The following is a 17036-nucleotide window of genomic DNA, read 5'->3' as shown; positions in this document are numbered from 1 at the left end:
TTTGACCACCCGCCAAATCAACCAGGATGCGAAAGGCTTCTTAGCCTTCCGTACAACCCAAAAAACAATATTAAAAAACATTTCAAGAGACAGATTAAAAAGGATATTGGAATTAGGGTAATGTAGTGGTAGAACCCTCACCCACTACTGCACTCGCTGCAACGAATGGACCCAGTGTGTAGCAGTCCTCGTAAACAGGGACGTGCAGAGAACTTTTTCAGGGCAGGTGCTTAAGTGAAAAAAGGGGCAAAAATATAGAAATGAATGAGGCTAAATATATACCGGCTCAATATTCTTTAAAATTTATTTAAAATAGCCATTAATATTTCAAGAAAGAGATAAACATGACTGATATAGGTATCATTGGGCTAATGTTTTTTATGAACATAAAATCTACAGTACTGACTACCAGTAGAACGAGGAAATTTAACAAAAGGAAAATTATATATATTACTTTTATATAAATGACAAAGAAAATCAATCAGTATGATCAATAAACTTGGCTAATAACCAGACCTTATCAATGTATATTTATAAGAGAACCCTTCTGTGTGCCATTTCTTTCAATATGCTGATAACTTCACTGTTGTTGATTGTGATATTCTTTTCAACTGCTAGCAACAAAAGATCAGATAACCTCTCCTCACTAGACAGGCTGAGTAGCTTTGTCTTCACCAGCTTGAGTTTGGAGGAGGTCCTTTCCTCTGTTGCAGTTGTGACGCTTAGAGTGGCATAAATTGTTAAGAGTTTAAGCATAAAAGGCAAAATCTCCTAGACATTGTTTTCTTTCATCAGGTTGAGCATTGTAGCTGCATTGGTCTGTGGCAGGCAAGGAAATGAGGAATAGAAGATCTTTTATTCCAACCGTAGCTTGTCCACTTCTTCAAACATAAAACTGGCATAATTTTTGCAATGACTCGAATGCCTCTTCATTCACAGGTTTTTTCCAGTTATCTTGGACTATCATACAATGAAAGGCATTTAGGATACTCCACGTTGTGTTGTCTCCACCTATTTCAATCTTCATTTTAGCTCTCGTGATATTGTATCTAAAAACACATAAAATACTCTCATATGGTAGAACTCATCCAAGGATTGGTATTGTTGGTCCTCGGTAGCAGATGTAGCACTGTACTTGTATCTTTCAGGCATTTTTCTTCTTCTGCCTTGTCCAGGAATCCCAGAGGGGAGGTCGATGGCCATGGATTCAGCTCTCTTTAACATTTGTAAAAATCTGAAACTTCCATCATTTCTTAATTCTCTCAAACTTTGTAGCACTCCCTCCACAATTCTATAGGAGGCAGCCAAATCAAAGTCTTTCTGTTGTAGGGCATTAGAGGCATTGGCAGTTTCTTGAAAAACTGGGGTGGCAGTCTCAAGACAAACAAGAAATTCAAAGTTAATACTTTGCAGCAATATTGAGGCATCCCCTGCTGATGCATCAGGAGGATATTTTGCACTATCTCTTCTAAAAATTGCTTCAGAGCTGAGATGACCTTCCTCATAGTTCTAAGAGCCGAATCTCTGTAAGCCCATCTTGTATCTGATAGCTTCTTAAGTTGAAGTGGGCAGTCTTCTGGATACATTGCTTTCTGGATCTCCATGAAAGCAGTATGCCATTTTCAAGATTTAGCAATAAAAGCATACAGTTTCTCCACAAAACTGAAAAAAGTTACAAACTGAATACTTGATTTTGCACTTTCGACTAATACTAAATTAAGGCTGTGTGGATGGCAGTGTACATAGAGTGCCTTTGGAGTCTTGACTGTAATCCATTGTATATTCCACTCATATTTGCTGCCCCATCATATCCTTGTCCACGCATATCATCTATGTTATTTGAAAGCTATGACACTTGGGATCTTTTCATTATTTCTTATTTTTTTTTTATTACATCCAGGTGCAATTTAACTACATTGTCATACTTGCTAAACAATGTCTTACCAAGTATACAGTAATGGATATCAACCTACATAACATTTCTGTTTCTCTGCTTCTCTTTGTCTCTAGCAGCTTGTACTTCGTGATAAGCTGTTTCTATAGCAATATCTAATGCTTGACTTTGGAACCCTACCAATCATGTGAGATTCTGAACTAGCATGCTCCTTTATTTTCTCTGAAGCTGTCCTCCAACGGCTTATGCCCTCTGATTTCCAAGCTACTCGGCCCCTGTACTTTTCCTCATTCAAAAACAGACGACAGCTGAAGCAGAACATGGCATCTTTCTGAGGTGAATACTCAAACCAAGAGTTAATAATAATGATAATGATAATAATAATAATAATAATAATAATAATAATAATAATAATAATAATTATTATTATTATTGTTATTATTATTATTATTATTATTACTATTATTATTATTATCATTATCATTGACAGATAGGCAGCCAGCCTATAATACATCCCTCTCAAAAGGGCACTTTTAATACAGTAGCAAAAGGGGCAGGTGCTTGGGCACCCCTAGCTCCCCCCTTCTGCACGTCCCTGCTCGTAAAGAGTCTGGACATCTTTTAAGTAAAAAGACGCGAACACTGACTTGCTTCTCCAAAAAGTCGCGTCCATAATACTTTGCAGAGATTTATTTTGCTTGAAGGCCACGGAGGTTGCTATAGCTCTAACTTCGTGCGTCTTAACCTTAAGCAAACATCGGTCTTTCTCATTCAAGTGAGAATGAGCTTCTCGTATTAAAAAATCTGATAAAATATGACAAAGCATTCTTTGACATAGGCAATGATGGTTTTTAACTGAGCACCCTAATGCCTCAGATTTACCTCGTAATGACTTAGTACGAGCTAAATAGAACTTGAGAGCTCTAACAGGACATAATACTCTTTCCAGTTCGTTGCCTACGATCTCTGATAAGCAAGGAATATCAAAAGATTTAGGCCAAGGACGAGAAGGCAGTTCATTTTTGGCCAGGAAACCAAGTTGAAGTGAACAAGTGGCTTTTTCTGTAGAAAAAACCGATGTTCTTACTGAAGGCATGAAGTTCACTGACCCTTTTAGCCGAAGCCAAGCACACTAGGAAAAGTGTCTTGAGGGTGAGATCCTTCAGGGAGGCTGAATGTAATGGCTCAAACCTGTCTGACATGAGGAACCTTATGACCACGTCTAAGTTCCATCCAGGAGTTGCCAAACGACGTTCCTTAGAGGTCTCGAAAGACTTAAGGAGATCTTGGAGATCTTTATTGTTGGAAAGATCTAAGCCTCTATGTCGAAAGACCGAAGCCAACATGCTCCTGTAGCCCTTAATTGTGGGAGCTGAAAGGGAGCGAACCTTTCTCAGATGTAAAAGAAAATCTGCGATTTGGGCTACAGAGGTACTGGACGAGGACACAGATGCTGACTTGCACCAGTCTCGAAAGACTTCCCACTTCGACTGGTATACTCTAATGGTAGAAGCTCTCCTCGCTCTTGCAATCGCACTGGCTGCCTCCTTCGAAAAGCCTCGAGCTCTTGAGAGTCTTTCGATAGTCTGAAGGAAGTCAGACGAAGAGCGGGGAGGCTTTGATGGACATTTTTTACGTGGGGCTGACGTAACAGATCTACCCTTAGAGGAAGACTTCTTGGAAAGTCTACCAGCCATTGAAGTACCTCGGTGAACCACTCTCTCGCGGGCCAGAGGGTAGCAACCAACGTCAACCTTGTCCCTTCGTGAGAGGCGAACTTCTGCAGTACCTTGTTGACTATCTTGAATGGTGGGAATGCATATAAGTCCAAAAGAGACCAATCCAGTAGAAACGCGTCTATGTGGATTGCTTCTGTATCTAGGACTGGAGAGCAATAGATTGGTAACCTTTTGGTCAACGAGGAGGCAAAGAGGTCTATGGTGGGTTGACCCCAAGTAGCCCAAAGACTCTTGCCCACGTCCTTGTGGAGGGTCCATTCCGTGGGTATCACCTGACCCCTCCGACTGAGACAGTCTGCCAAGACGTTCAAGTCCCCCTGGATGAATCTCGTCAACAGGGAGATGCCTCGATTTCTTGACCATAAGAGAAGGTCCCTTGCGATCTCGAGCAGCGTGAAGGAGTGTATGCCTCCTTGCTTGGAGATGTACGCCAAAGTTGTGGTGTTGTCTGAGTTGACCTCTACCACTTAGTTTCGAAGAAGCTTTCGAATATCATCAAGGCCAAGTGGACTGCTAATAGCTCCTTGCCGTTGATGTGCATGCTCTTCTGACTTGAGGTCCACAGACCCGAGCATTCCCGACCGTCCAGGGTCGCACCCCAACCCAAATCCGACGCGTCTGAGAACAACACGTGGTTTGGGTTCTTGACTGCTAGGGATAGTCCCTCTCTCAGACTGATATTGCTGTCCCACCATTTCAGGCATGCCTTTACTGGTTCAGAGACTGGGAATGATACCGTCTCTAACGTCTTGTCCTAGTTCCAGTGAGAGGCTAGATGGAACCGGAGAGGCAGAAGGTGTAGTCTCCCTAGTGAGACAAACTGCTCCAGGGATGAGAGAGTCCCTACGAGACTGTTCCAACTCCTGACTGAACAAACGTTTTCTTTTCAGCATTAGTTGGACTTCGAGCAGGGCCTGTTCTATTCGGTGGCAGACGGAAAAGCCCGAAAAAAACTGGACTGCAAATCTCCATCCCCAAATATAGAATAATCTGGGATGGGATCAGTTGGGACTTTTAGGTTGACCAAAAGTCCCAACTTCCTGGCCAGACTCAACGTCCAATGTAGATCCTGCAGACAGCGAAGACTGGACGATGCTCTGAGAAGCCAGTCGTCCAAGTACAGGGAGGCTCGGATCCCCGATAGATGGAGGGATTTTGCCACATTCCTCATGAGCCTCGTAAACACGAGAGGAGCAGGACTGAGGCTAAAGCACAGGGCTCGAAACTGGTACCCCACATTCCTGTAAACAAACCTCAGAAACGTTGGGAATCCGGGTGTATAGGAATGTGGAAGTATGCCTCCTGAAGGTCGAGAGAGACCATCCAGTCGCCTTCCATTAATGCTGTCAAGACAGCCTGGTAGACTTCATCGTGAAGTTTGTCTTGACAAAGAACACATTGAGCGCACTTGCCTCTTACGTACTCCTGCAGTGAACATGGCTGCCAGATCATTGGAGCCATCCCTGAGGGACTTGTTCCTGCAGAGAACGTGGCTGTCAGATCATTGGAGCCATCCCTGAAAGCCTTGTTTATGCATGACATAATTGTACAGCAAAACTTCAAACGCTCGAAAATAGCTCTGAAGTCGACCATAAAATCTTGGAGCGTCTCATGGCCAGGCGCCAGGGAGAGTCTATGAGGTTTGAGAAGTCTATCTGGGCAGAGGCAGGAACTCCCAAGCCGAGAACTTCTCTCGTGTCATATCAGACTCTCGCTCTATAAGCCAGCTTAAAAGTAGGGAAAGCAAAGGCTGTCTCCCCCAAACTCCTCCTGGTGATAAACCAGTCGCCTAGAAAACGTAAAGCTCTCTTAGAAGAGCGAGAGAGCATTAGCTTATAAAACAACGGCTTCGAAGTAGCTAGGCCTACTGTAAACTCTGACGTTTAGGCGAACGAGGAGCAGCAGTTACAAAAAGATCCGGACAAAGATCCTTAAAAATCAGCATGATTTATTTAAAGTCCATAGAGGGCTAAGCAGCTTTAGGCTCCTCTCCGTCTGACAGAGTCCTCAAGGGAATATCAGTAGGAGGGGGAACAGCAACTTCCTCATCTGAAGGAACCTTGTCCGACAATAGCCGAGTCTCAAGCAAGGGAGAGACCTACCGTGGTGGCAATGCTTTACAAGCAGAGTCCACACGCACTGGTGCATTAGTAGCGGACCAGGACGCAACGTCATGTAACTGCTTAACAGTCTGTGAACTGTCAACAACAACAGGTGCGGGAGGACGCTCGGCGTCCACTCGAGACTGTTTTGACTGCCTAGTCTGAGCAGTCAAAACAACTCTAGACTGCGGTAGTTGACGCTCAGCGTCAAAACAAGTCAACTCCGCTGGTTGGCGAACGTCCTGAACGTCAACAGGAGCATTAGGAAGCGGCCTAACGTCCAAATGCGGCTGAAAGTCAACACGTGACCGCATCGAGTGAGGCTCTACATATCGTGACTGACGTGACTTAGCTACGCCAACGTCAACAGGACGCACAAAGGTTCGTTTAGGCTGAAGGCCAGGATCTCGATGAGATAAACGGCTAGGATCAACGTGAACCTTATCGGCAGAATAGTCTTCCATAAGAGAGGCAAGCTTATTCTGCATGTCTTGCCGTACAACCCATTTAGGATCAACAGGAATGGTTGCGGTAAGAGACGAGGGTAACGTCTGTGACTGCAAAATCTTGCCTACAAAAAGACTCTCGGAGCCTGTGTTACGCTTTTGTTTAGGCGGCGAGCAGTCTTCCGATGACTGCATAGGGTCAGAGCTGTCCTAATAGTTAAAACCAGGACGCTGGACCTGTCCTGAAAGGACTGACTTTCGCTTAAAGGGCCTCGAAACCTTGTTCCACGGTTTCTTATGCGAAAAGCCTTCGGATGACGAGGAGAAAATCGTCTCTCTCGTCTTATGGTAGGGGCGATCTTGGTGAGATACGCCTGATACCATAGAGGGAACGTCTGTTCGCTGATCAAGGCCTCTCGAACCCATAAGTCGTACGACATTACTTCTCCCCTGGGCTTGGGAGCTTGCAAGAGGTCTCGGACTAGGCGAACGACAGGCACGAACAGACGAACCCTCGGTCGCAACACTGATAACACTTTGCGCAATACAGTATCACTTTATCACTACGATTTTCTGTTTTGCACTTATTTCACTGAAATCGAATTTTTTAACAATTCACATTAGGTATGAATAAAACTGATTTCTACCTGAAGCACGCAATTCTACCCTCATCAAAAGGTTATAATTGCGAAATCAGTCGTATAATGTAAGCACATTAATACAAGCCAAAAAACAGTAAACATATTTTAAGATAAAAAGATCAGTGGCTGGGAAGGAGACTAAACACTAGTTCATTCAAAACTACGTTTTCAATCTCTCACCGTACAGTGCCTTGGGACGAGAATAAAAACTAAAAACGTTTTATCCTTTCTCCCCGTACAGAGACTAGGGACGAGAGTAAAAAGCTGACTCGAGAACAACGTTACTCGCTTGGGACGAGAATAAAGATCGGAACGTTCTCTCTCCTCTCTCTCTCTCCGTCTCTATCTCTCTCTCTCTCTCTCTCTTGATTTAGCACCGAAGAGAAGAGCCCACTTACCTTTCGTCAATAAACAGGTTATTTGACCAAAGGAAAAAACTGAAAGGTTTTTCAATTAAAAAGTTCCTTTAAAATAGTATTTAAAACATTTAAGCTTTGAAAGAAGAATGAACAAAACGTCAGAATCGATTTACTCTTTCTGCAAAGTGAAACCGTGATACTCTCTCTCTCTATCGTAACGATAGAGCGCAAACTGCGTAGCATAAATAAACTAAACGTTAGTTCATCTTTGAAACAGTACGAAGACTATTCAAAGAAAATCTTTCATAAAATATCTACTAAAAAAAATATTCATTTAATAAGTTTTAAATCATTTGCTCTGTAAAAGTTATTTACGATTGAAAGGGCTCAACGTTGTTTAACTTCGGTTTCCAAGTTAGGACCGCCTACTCTCAGGAAAGGTCGCATATAAACAAATCATAAAAAATTTATCTTGATGTTTATTATAAATGGAAAGCTAATCGAAGAGGCCTAATAAAGGCGGTTGAGATATAAAATATATAGAGGAAAATCTATAATTAATTTATAACGTGATAAGATAATTGCTAAAAGCCTAAAACACACTTCCGTACTAAGGGAAGGGTCGGCCATTTAAAAGTCAAAGAAAGTCCAAAAAAAATAACAATCCAAAGTCATCAAAAATTAAATCTATCCAAAAACGAGTTCAAGATTTAAGTTGAAGATAAAACACCTGCACTGCGAAAGCTCAAACCAAAAGGAAGTACTTCACCAAATATGTTGAGAAAACTCCAGGTTATACAGCGAGTATTGATACGTCTTGTCGTTAAGGCCGACAGAGAAAAAATTGGGTCTGTTTACATGTATATTCGGTATCTGGCCGATAGTTGGCGCTGGTGGGCACACCCGCAACCTTCATAGCGATCGCTCGCGAGTTTTTGTGTGTGTTTTCTGTCGAGCCGCTGGAGCAGCAGCTATTATATATTCACCGGCTAAGTTAAATATTTAAAAATTATGCTTAATTGAAGATTGGTGCATATCAGATGATTAGATAAACAAATAAATATAGAAACAAATAAATGAGTATCGAATAGTAGATATTAATCAATAAATGAGTAAATAAATGAAATAGTAAACAAACAAATTAATAAATAAAAAAGAAATGAAATAATAAATAAACAAATGGATAAATACATAAGTAAATAAATAAATGAATGAATAAATAAATGAGTAGATAAACCAATATGAAAACATATAAATGAATATGAAATGAACAAATAAACAAGAAAATAAATTTATATCATTATTTGAAAATTAATAAATTAACAAATAAATATGCAAAAAAATTTATACAGTAAATAAATAACTAGAAAATTAGTAAATGAACAAATAAATAGGTAAAAAAATCTATACAATGAATAAATAACTTGAAAATTAGTAAATGAACAAATAATCAAACAAGTTAATTACGTTTCAGCAGTTGTGCAATACTGGTGATGGAGATGCATCAGCATCTCCCTCCGGAGGTTAGTCACTCTCTTCACAAGGGCAGCGACCAGGGCTTCGCAGTGAACCTCGTAAGGACCCAACTCCACCGCCTGAAGAAGGGCAGTTATTATGAGGGGAGGAATAAAATGTACAATATGTATCGGAATTTTGTTATTTCTTATGATTGAGTAGTTTAAAATCAGAGGAAGTTCAGTTTGTCTTTTGAGTAAAATATATTGATTTTGGGCAATGCGGTTTTGTTATAGCAAAAACATGCATGACTCTAAACAGATACAAATGCACAGATTATATCTTCTTTGAATGTAATTCAAATAAAAACCAGACAAGTGGTGTTTATTTTTCAGTCAATCTATAACTACAACAGCAATTAGGCTACAAAGTAAATTGAAAAAATGTAAAGGCATGAATGTTCCATTACTTGTTCAGACGAATGCAAAATATCGGCTCTAAGTTCCGTAAACTCAACCAGTTTCTGTACATAGGCGTCGAAAGGATGATCACCAGCCATGAACTCTTGGACATCTTCTTCAGCCTAGAAATAGGAATGGTGGTTCAGTTGCAATTATGATAACATGTGTTAAACAAAGTAACATAATACTGTAATCCTGTTATTGTCATCATTTTGGAAAACATAACTAAATTTGTCAAATATTTCTGGAATATACAACAGAGGATCTGTGAGAAGTTTAACAGTTCATGTTTTTTTTTTTTTACAAATATATATATATATATGCACATATTCTGTATACATACAGTATTGTATATATATATATATATATATATATATATATAATATATGTGAATGTGTTTGTGGTGTACATATACGTGTATGTAGACACACATACATACACACACGGTGATTTTTTTTCTTGAGCCACCTCCTCATAGGGGAGGAGACTCCATGCTGTGAAAAATCAATATGTACAGTATGTACATATGTGTGTAAGCATATATGTAATCATTCATTCATAAGTATTATCCCACCCTTCATCTTCAATGAGCTGCAGCACTGTAATATTCAGCAAGAAGAAAGAAAGAAACAGTCTTATTCAGCTTTATGTTCAAATTTCACAAAAGCTACATAACGTAGTGACATAATTGGAGTTACTCACTTTGCCACTGATGAGATCATTGTATTTGTGGTAGTGGGTGGCATGGTGGAGGGGAGGCACGTTCGAGTTGGAGATCTCTTTCAGAACCTGCTCTTTTAAGCACTTCACCACAGAATCTTGGATGACTGGCTGGAAAGAAGTAAATATTGCACTAAAACATTTATCTTTCAATTCATCTATCTTTCTGGTATTATGCATACAATAAATATATATATATATATATATATATATATATATATATATATATATATATATATATATATATATATATATATATATATATATATATATATATATGTAATGTGTTTAAACATATATCTATATATGAATAAATATTATTTACATATACAGTAGGCTATACATGGAGAGAGAGAGAGAGAGAGAGAGAGAGAGAGAGAGAGAGAGAGAGAGAGAGAGAGAGAGAGAGAGAGAGAGAGAGAGAGAGAGAGAGAGAGAGAGAGATTTGTTCCATTTAAAACTCTTTTTAGATTCCCCACCAGTTATCAATCCAAAATATATACCAATATTTTTTTGTGATCCTGCAAGTAGACATATCCCTTTAAAAAGCAGGTTTTATGATTTGATAAATAAATAAAATAGCTCACTAATTCCCCCCCCCTAGATTTAAATAGGTGTAAATTCTATTCAACTAAATGACCCTCGAGTTGGTAATCCCCTTTTTGGGGTAACCAGAATCAAAACCCAACAGCTTACCGATATATTCCCCTGTCGGCCCTCCCACTCTGCGAAAAGCTTGGTCTCCAAGCGCGGGACAGACATGCTTAACTTCTTGATCTTGCTGTACAAGGCAATGAGAGAACTCTCCACTTCCTGGAATGTTGGTTTGAACACCACCTGTTCAACACAAGAAAGAATTACAACAGAATTACTGTACGTGCTCTGAAATGACAAAAATGACAAACTTATAACAGAGTTTGTATTTTTCCTAACATACAAACCCGAATTCTTTACTATAGGAGATATTCTAGCACGAGCTGGAAAATACGGCAGAAAACCTTAACAAGGTCATTAACGACCGGGCCGGTGGTTATCCCCCCGATGGGGGTGGGGGACTGCCGGCCGGTAGCTACTGAGTACCTTCAATCGGATTCTAGCTAGGACTATCTTAGGGGGTGGCGACGGAGGGAAATTTGAGTAAAGAATTCGGGTTTGTATGTTAGGAAAAATACAAACTCTTTTATAAGTTTGTCATTTGCTCCTACACAAGATACAAACCCTCATTCTTTACTATAGGAGACTTAGTCTTGAGGTCAGGGTGGACGAAGTATTCTCTACATCTAGAGAAGATAGTCCTCGGACTAGACTCTAAAATGAACAATTTCCCATTAACTTCTCTGTAGATCCCCAAATCCAGCATGACTGAAGGTTTGTAGATGCGTAGAAACCGAAGTTTCAGTATGAAGAGGGTCGGGAGCAATACCAGGACCCTTTCATACCAAGGGTTCCCCTGACCTTGAAAGGGGAACCCCCGTGACAACGAGTATAACTTACACCCTGTGATAGGAGACAGATGAGTTCATACCTTATTTCCATTGATGAGTCCAGCCGAGACTGGTCACAGACTAGGATACCCAGACGGGAGGAAGAAGAAAGAGCAGAAGATAGATGGATGTTCTTCTAAACCTAGTGTAACTTAGAATCCTCGATCAATGGCTACTGTCCCCTGAAAGGGCGTAAAGGTAGTTACAGCACCTGCTGACCTGCCACAATAGGTCCTATAGAAAAGGTGTTTAGAGACCTATGTGTCACATCTGATAAATAGTGAGAGGTAAATGTAGATTGGCGCTTCCAGACTCCAGCTCTTAAGACTTGGGAGACTGAGAAATTCTTCTTAAACGCCAGCGAGGCAGCCACTCCCCTAACTTGATGAACTTTGGGTTGAGCTGCCTCCGAGTCTCTGTGAAGGGCTCTCGCAATAACTTTCTTGAGCCAGAAAGAGATGGTGTTGCGAGAAATTTTCTTCTTAACCTTGTTGGTACTGAGGAAGAGATGACGGAGACGTGGTCTGAAAGGTCTGGTGCGTTTCAGGTATTTCCTTAACGCCCTGACTGGGCACAGTAGCAATTTGTCAGTATCCCGAGTTACCCTATTGAGGCTGGAAAATTGAAACTCCTTAAACCTCTCATCGGCAGACGAAGGATTCTGGGTTTTGGCCACAAAGCCTGGCACGAAGCCGAGAGAGACTTCCCCCCATCCTCTAGTATGAGAGACTTCATAGGATAAACCATGAAGCTCACTAATCCTTTTTGCCGAGGCTAGCGCTACTAGGAAGACGGTTTTAAGGGTAAGGAAGAAATCAGAGGCCCTATTTAAGGGCTCATACGAAGGGCCCTTTAAGGAGCGTAAAACCAGGGACACGTCCCAGGGTGGTGGCCTAATCTCCACTGGGGGGCAAGATCTCTCAAAACCTCGAATCAACAAGGAGATCTCTTCTGAGGTGGAAAGGTCAACTCCTCTCAGTCCGCAGATGAGGCTTAAGGCTGAACGATAGCCCTTAATTGCAGAGATTGACAGGAGTTTCTCCTCCCTGAGGTACACAAGGAAGTCTGCGACTAAAGGGAGAGACGGATCGAGTGGAGACACGTCTCGCCTTCTACACCAAGCTGCAAACACTCTCCATTTTGCTTGGTAGAGGTTTGTGGAAGACTTAAGCAGGTGCCTGGACATGTGTTCAGCCACTTTTCCTGAAAAGCCTCTGCTTCTGCGGAGAGACTGGACAGCCTCCAGGCGTGAAGTTTCAGGAAGGGAACTCTCCCGTGGGGGATGCCACTGTGTGGCTGCGTCAACAGACGGGGTTCTGGAGGTAGAGACCTCGGCACTTGAACCAGCAGGGAAAGGAGATCTGCGTACCACTCTTTGCTTGGCCAAGCCGGAGCTACTAGAGTTAGCTTGCAGTCCCGTGAGATCCTGAGTTTGTTGATCACCCTTCTGAGCAGGCAAAAGGGAGGGAAGGCATAGGCGTCCAGGTTGTCCCAGGAGTGTTGGAGGGCGTCCTGGATTGCTGCCTGATGGTCTGGAACTGGGGATCCGTAGCGGGGAAGTTTCGCATTCAGAGAGGTGGCGAATAGATCTATTGTGGGTGAACCCCACAAAGCTATTACTGTCTTCGCTACTCGAGGATCCACAGACCATTCTCCACTCAGCACTTGGTGATGCCTGCTCAGTTGATCTGCCACAATGTTTCTCCGGCCCGGAATAAACCTGGCTGAAAGGGAGATGTTGTGGCTTTCCGCCCACTGGCAAATCTGGACAGCCAACAGACAGAGATCTCTTGCCAGGGTACCCCCTTGCTTGTTGATGTACGAGACGGCTGTGGAGTTGTCGCTCATCAGAACCACCTCTTGACCGTGTAGGTCTTCTACAAAGAATTTTAGGCCTTTCCAGGCAGCTAATAATTCTAGGTGGTTTATATGGAGAGACCTCTCTATCGGTGTCCAAACTCCTGATGCTAATTTGGGACCTAGGTGGGAACCCCATCCCTGTAGCGACGCGTCCGAAAAGAGTTTTAACTTCGGACTCGGGTTTTGGAGTGGAATGCCCTTTAGGGTGTTCTCTCTGGAAGACCACCAAAGAAGATCTTGTCGCACTGGACTTGGAACTTCCACTGCCCTGAATGGAGAGTCTGACTTCTGAGACCAAAGGGGTCTTCAGATGCCACTGGAGACTTCTCATTCTCGACCTCCCTCCTGGAACTAGTTTTTCCAGAGAGGCAAGATGGCCCAGAAGACACTGCCACAACTTGCCTGAAGGTGGTAGTGGAGATAAGAGATGGGCGATGGACTGATCCAGTCTCCGAAGCCTGTCTTCCGACGGGAACACTCTCCCTGCTTGGGTGTTGATGGACATACCCAGATAGGTCAATATTTGAGTTGGAGTTAAGCAAGACTTCTCTGCATTTACAAGGATCCCCAGATCCTTGCAAAGATTCAGAAGTCTTCTCAGATGATCCAGAACTAGCTCCTTGGACGAGGCTAGGAGGAGCCAATCGACCAGATATCTTAACAGACGAATCCCATGTTTGTGTGCCCACGAGGATATGAGTTCGAAGATCTTCGTAAAGACCTGTGGGGCGGTCGAAAGGCCGAAGCACAGGACTTTGAACTCGAAGATTCGACCCTAAGCCAGGAAGCGAAGGAATTTCCGAGAAGTGCGATGGATTGGCACTTGGAAATAAGCATTTTTCAAGTCTACAGATGCCATAAAGTCTCCTGGACGTACCGCTTGGGTCACGGAGGCCGCTGTCTCCATTTTGAATGGAGTCTGCCTCACGGACAGGTTCAAAGTCTAAAGGTCTATCACTGGTCTCCAACCCCCCGAGGCTTTCTCTACCAGAAAGAGGCGACTGAAAAACCCCGGGGAAGAGTCGGAGACCTCTTGAATGGCGTTTTTTAGGAGCATGCTCTGAATCTCCCGAGCTAGGGCTTGCTGTTTCCCGGGATCCCGAGGGACCTGGGAGGACGAGATCGGGGGAGGAATTAGAGGAGGAGGAAAGTCTATGTAGGGAATGCGATATCCCCAACGAAGCACCTTTATGGTCCATTGCATGGCCCCCAAAGCTTTCCACCTCCTTAACTCCCCTGCAGGCACCCCCCTACGCACTGCAAGGGGGGAGACGAGACCCTATTTTTGTCTAGGGTTCCTCCCTCTGCCTTTAGCCTTGGGAGGAGCCGACTTTTCTCTGCCCATAGGTTTGGGTGTAAAAGAGGGGCGGCTGAGGTTCTTGGCTGGCAGTGGAGTTGCGACTGTTGCTTTGGGTTGTGGAGTTGGCTGCTGTTGTATTGGACGAAAGGAAGCAGCCTTTTGCATTGCAGTGTCCTGCGTCTCCTTCCTCTAAGTCTCTAGGGTCGAGGAGACTGCTTGTCTAGAGAAGAGGAGAGGTTGAAGAAGATTAGAGTTCCTCAAGTCCGATTTCTCAGATTTGCCAATGCTCCTATGCAGTCTGGAGACTACTGACTCCCTTCTTTTGAGAATCCAGTTGCCCCACATCGTTGCGGCTGTAGCCATAAGGAAGTCCATTGTCTTGGCCCCAGCAGCCAGGACTTCCTGCAGGGACTGCATGGAATTCTGGTTTGAGAGGTCCTCATGACTAGCAAGGTAGCCCACTGTGCCAGACCATGTGTCAAACCAGGAAAGAGCCTCTAGAAGAGACATTGACGCTGATTCCATTGACGAGGCTTCTGCTGCGGTAAAGGAGACTGGTAGGGAAGCGAGTCTCTCTGCAGAGCAGCCTGGAGCAAGCCTTGCTGTGAGGGGGTCTAGTGTCAGAGGAGAAGGATTAGAGTCTCTGACCTTGTAAAAGCGCCTTTGCCTCGAGAAAGGAAACTGCAGCAATTTGTGGGATCCTTGAGACTTCAAGGAATTAGTTTCCCCCGAGACCGCCTGCGAGACCTTCCTCAGACGGCCTGCAGTGTGAATAGACCAGGGAAGTTCGATTCTGGTCTTAGGGTTTGGTGGAGGACGACATAGTCTGTCCAATGCTGGAGCGTCGGTATGACGAGGCGACAAGTGTAACTCTCCGAGACCTGAGACGTTACACATCGTTCTTAGAGCTCTCAGATAGGCGGACTCTAAGTCTTTTGATGGTTGTTCCTCCGAGGAATCCTCAGGTCGCGCTGATTCCTCGTGAGGGAGGGCGGTTGAAGCCCGAATGTCTGAAGGTAATGGCGAGGTAGCATACTCCATTGCCGACAAGGCAGAGGAAGGCTGAGCGCTGGTTGGTGGTACCGCGCGCACAGGATCCTGCCTAGAAGTTGAAGGATTAGGCGAAGGTGACCGAACTAACGGTACTGTCTCAATAAGAGAGTGTGTTGATCGGCGGCCTTGCCTTTCTCCTCTGTTCTCAGCCGAAGAGGAGAAGGGCTGAACCCCTGGGTCTTCTTCCGAAATTCTCGCGAAGCCCATATTTCGTAATTCATTAGAAAGTACGGGAATGGGTGCTGATCTGTCTAAAACGCGAGGGCGCGGCGAGAAGTGTTCTCTCTTGCTAGCGTAGCGCGAGCTGAGCTCCTCGCGAATAAATGTAGAGGTGAGGAATCGCGCTCAGAGTGTTCTCTTTGCTTGGTCGCGTACTGGGCGCGATCAGATTTAACCTCGCCCAGACGGGAGCGCTTATGGCGCTTGAGAGAACTCTCTCGTGAAGAAGAGCGCGAACGTCTTGTAGAGCTCTTCTTCTTATAGCGCTTAGGCGATTCCCCGCGAGAGGAAGATGATCGCGAGGCAGAGCGATAGTGCGAGGAAGTATTCCTCTTATGTTTGTGACGAGAGCGCTTATCACTTCTCGGCGAGACATTTCGTGACGAGAAAGAAGGCGAGGAAGAACGCGAGCGATAACGCCTCTTCCTATGTCGCCTCTCTCTCTGACGGGAACGTCTTGGTGAAGGAGAGCGAGCTCTCTTTTTCCTCTTCTCTCTCTCTCTCCTATCCTCTAAGGACGAAGGCGACGAGGACGAGGAGGAGGAGGAGGAGAAGGAGGAGGTATCATGATGATTACGCTTGCGACGTTGTTTCGTAGTAACGCAAGCGAGGGGCGAAACAGGCTCCGCAGGAGCTGACGTTATTACCTCCGCTGACACAACAGCGGCCGCCGATTGAGCTGATGGGATATCGGCGAGGTCCGGAACTCCCGAGGGTTCCAAAACAGAAGGGACCTGAGGTAAAACTGTGCCCACGAGGAACTGGTTCCACACCTCCACCGAAGGAGAACCAGGAAGTCCAAGGGCAGGCCATACCGTTCGCACATTATCTGGAAGAGAAGCGGTAACAGAATTATTTCCGATGACGGAAGACACTATCTCACCGGGGGAGGTAACTTGATACTTCTGCCCCGGGGGAATGGGAGTTAAATCAATGGTGCCGCTCTTCCTTAACTTCCCCCCGGAGGAAGGAGGCAAGGAAGAGTCTGAAGGAAGAGATCGAGAGGCCGAAGAAAAGGCCCGACACTCCTTACCTTTCGACGGTGAACCTGGAGGTAATGAGTCCTTTTTGGATTTCTTCTTCTTCCTCTTCATGAACTTATCCCACTGCGTAGGCGACCATTCCTTACATACTTGGCAGGGGGAGCCTTCAGCACACCTATGACCTCTGCATGAAGGGCATAGGGAGTGAGGATCGACCTCCGGCGGAGACATAAATGTTCCACAAGATTTCGGGGGAATCCCGGGACACTTCCTCAAATTAGAAGACATCACATCTAATTTAAAGAGAAAAAGGAAAAGTT

The 17036-nt window shown here is 44.0% G+C and overlaps 1 protein-coding gene across 1 annotated transcript in view; it reads right to left on the bottom strand.

Moving 5' to 3' along the window:
- LOC137653625 (dynein axonemal heavy chain 7-like) overlaps positions 1–17036 on the bottom strand; it is a 162813-nt gene that overhangs the window by 124573 nt on the left and 21204 nt on the right. Inside the window, exons 12-15 of the mRNA XM_068387191.1 lie at positions 10514–10654; positions 9800–9928; positions 9106–9219; positions 8649–8776 (exon numbers count right to left, since the gene is read on the bottom strand). Coding sequence (XP_068243292.1) covers positions 8649–8776; positions 9106–9219; positions 9800–9928; positions 10514–10654 — 512 coding nt within the window. The remainder of the gene's footprint in view (positions 1–8648; positions 8777–9105; positions 9220–9799; positions 9929–10513; positions 10655–17036) is intronic.

This window comes from Palaemon carinicauda, chromosome 14, assembly GCF_036898095.1.
Source record: "Palaemon carinicauda isolate YSFRI2023 chromosome 14, ASM3689809v2, whole genome shotgun sequence".
NCBI lineage: Eukaryota > Metazoa > Arthropoda > Malacostraca > Decapoda > Palaemonidae > Palaemon > Palaemon carinicauda.
This window is presented reverse-complemented; position numbering and strand designations above follow the sequence as displayed.